General features: G+C 36.8%; 1 protein-coding gene across 1 annotated transcript; it reads right to left on the bottom strand.

Annotated features, from left to right (window-relative positions):
- Window positions 1–670: 670 nt before the first annotated feature.
- Window positions 671–1945, bottom strand: LOC149539846 (uncharacterized). The gene is made up of 2 exons (XM_089801026.1): window positions 1828–1945; window positions 671–1637 (listed from the first exon to the last, which is right to left on the bottom strand). Exon 2 carries the CDS (start codon window positions 1570–1572, stop codon window positions 862–864), a length of 711 nt encoding a protein of 236 aa, XP_089657152.1. The 5' UTR covers window positions 1573–1637; window positions 1828–1945; the 3' UTR covers window positions 671–861.
- Between the last annotated feature and the right edge of the window lie 411 nt (window positions 1946–2356).

A 2356-nucleotide genomic window follows, 5' to 3' on the forward strand; every position in this document is an offset into this window, starting at 1 on the left:
TAGAGAGCTGAGAGTCCTCTTCCATATCAACATTTGGTTCTTCTGAACTCTTTGTCAAGACCTCGTCATTTTTAAGTTTTCTAAGGGATGAATCTGTAGATTGTTGTAGTGACTCAGATTATTTTCTCATCAATTCCAACTTCCATCCCTTCATTCTGTCCTAAGGCTTACGAATTTGAGATTCTGGGCCTGAATGTTTTGATTTGTTGTTTCTATACAATGGAATACAAAACAAATATTATGGAAGAGAATATAAAAGATAAAATGCAAGGCAAACTATTTAATTAAAAAAAATTTAAAGAAAATTATCAGATTTGAAATGAAAAGCCCAGGTTGAAAAAAGCAAGGAAAATAATACAACACACAGGAAAGAGGCATAAATAGGCACATGAGAAGGATAAGATCAATAGAAAACAAATGAAAAATGTTTCAGAGCAAAAATTGAACGCAATGGGATGGAGAGAAGAGCTAAAGACGAAAAGAGAGAGAAAAAATTCCTGAGAACAATCAGAAAGGTTTGATTTGAGGAGGATGCAATAAGACAGGTTGAATTATTGTTTCAAACAAAAGAGATTAAAATTGAATGGAATAGAGAGAGGACCCGATTCGTTTCAATGCATATCTTGGTTACTGCATATTTTAAAAACAAAATTGCAACGACTACCTCACAGGAACAATCAAATTTTTAGTAATAATAATTAAAAATGGGTAAAATGCTGTAAGCATCTTCTTGGGAGCAAATGGCGCCCCACAATAGACAGAATTAAGAAATCGGACTGTTGGATCAACACAAATCCAAACAGAAACCGGCCTGCTATGAAGTAAATTGAATGAATCTTCCTTCCTAAGACAAAATCATTGTCATATCTTGTAGCTCTGTTTACACTTCTGCACCTTAGAACTCCTTGAAGACACATCAACCCTAATATCACACAAAGCAGTAACAGTCACATGCTTCTTTATAAGATGCAGTAAATTAACCCTCCCTGCGATCTCAGTCCTAGTGGTCATATTGAGGCTCCCTGAGAGCCCATCTCTGATCACATCAGAAACACTTGACAGAAAGGCGTCAACAAAGACCGTCACGGAAACATTCATTCTGGCAGTCCTATCGGCCTTCAGGTTGCCAGGGGATATGACGGCCTGCCCCACCGTCTTGCCGCTGTAGAACATCAAAGTTGTGCCGTTACCGTGCTTGAAACTGGCCGCCTTATTGGGGTTCTTGATCGATATGTCCGCTGTAAGCGTCAAGTTTATGTGCACCGTGAATGTGGGCAGATCCACGCTACCGCTTAAATCATCAACAGTGACGGTATTTAGGGTTATCTCGGGATCCTTTTGCTTGAACACCGTTAGGGCCAGGACGACTATGATCATGGCCAGGACGATGACCACAGCGCCGCAGGAGAGGCAGCACATGCAGATCCGCCTCCTCCGACGGTGTTTGCGTCGTTTGGAAGCGTCAATGGCCGAAGAAGGAGCTTCTACTGGCAGAGATCCATTTGACGGCCGCTCTTCTTCCTTGCGGTCAATTGATTTGGATTCTGCTTCATTTACCTGTATCTCCGTCATATTTACGAAAATTTAAGCCCTTTTGACTGCCGATCTTCAATTAATTTGAATTCTGCTTCCTTACCCTGCATATCCGTGATATATAGGAGATTCAAGCCCAAAGGTGTCACTATTGGCCTTAAAGGTCAAGGCTTGAAACACAAAACTGTTATAATATCATAACAAGGAATTATTGGACTTGATCATAGATTTGCACGAGAATTGTATTTTCCCAGAAAATTGCAAGATTTTTTTCTTGGAATCTATGACTCGTACCTGGCTTTTGGAAAATGGCGGACGTTTTGATATAGGAACGGATATTATTCTTATACTATTCTCGTCCTGCCAGGAACCTTCTTGACTAACATTTGTATTTAAAATTGGGCAATTTGACAATAAATTATCAGGTGATATCGCTTTCTCGGATTTTATCAACATACCAATCTTGCTTATACATTTCACCATATTACAAATAACGGCATATATAATATATAATACATAACGACCTTGCAACGAACTTACAGATACATATCAGCTATATATATATATATATATATATATATAACAAATAAAAGTCTATATAATAGATAATCATATATAGATGCATTTCATCTCTATATCGATTCACTTCAATGATAACTCAATTAACTCAATCACAAATAATTACTTTTAAGTAATTTACATAATTCTTAAGTTCTACAATTTATTTATGATTTTTTATATTATAAAAATTAAATATCTTAAATTTGATTGACTCCATTCATTTTGTGTTGTTAGGAAGTTTCTCCATATTTCATATTTTTCA

The sequence above is a fragment of the Cupressus sempervirens genome, chromosome 9 (genome assembly GCF_028749045.1).
Source record: "Cupressus sempervirens isolate cs-2001-9-10 chromosome 9, ASM2874904v1, whole genome shotgun sequence".
Lineage (NCBI taxonomy): Eukaryota > Viridiplantae > Streptophyta > Pinopsida > Cupressales > Cupressaceae > Cupressus > Cupressus sempervirens.

Excerpts from the sequence above, each read along its gene's own strand:
- LOC149539846 (XM_089801026.1), bottom strand. The coding sequence starts at position 1,572 with ATGACGGAGATACAGGTAAATGAAGCAGAATCCAAATCAATTGACCGC.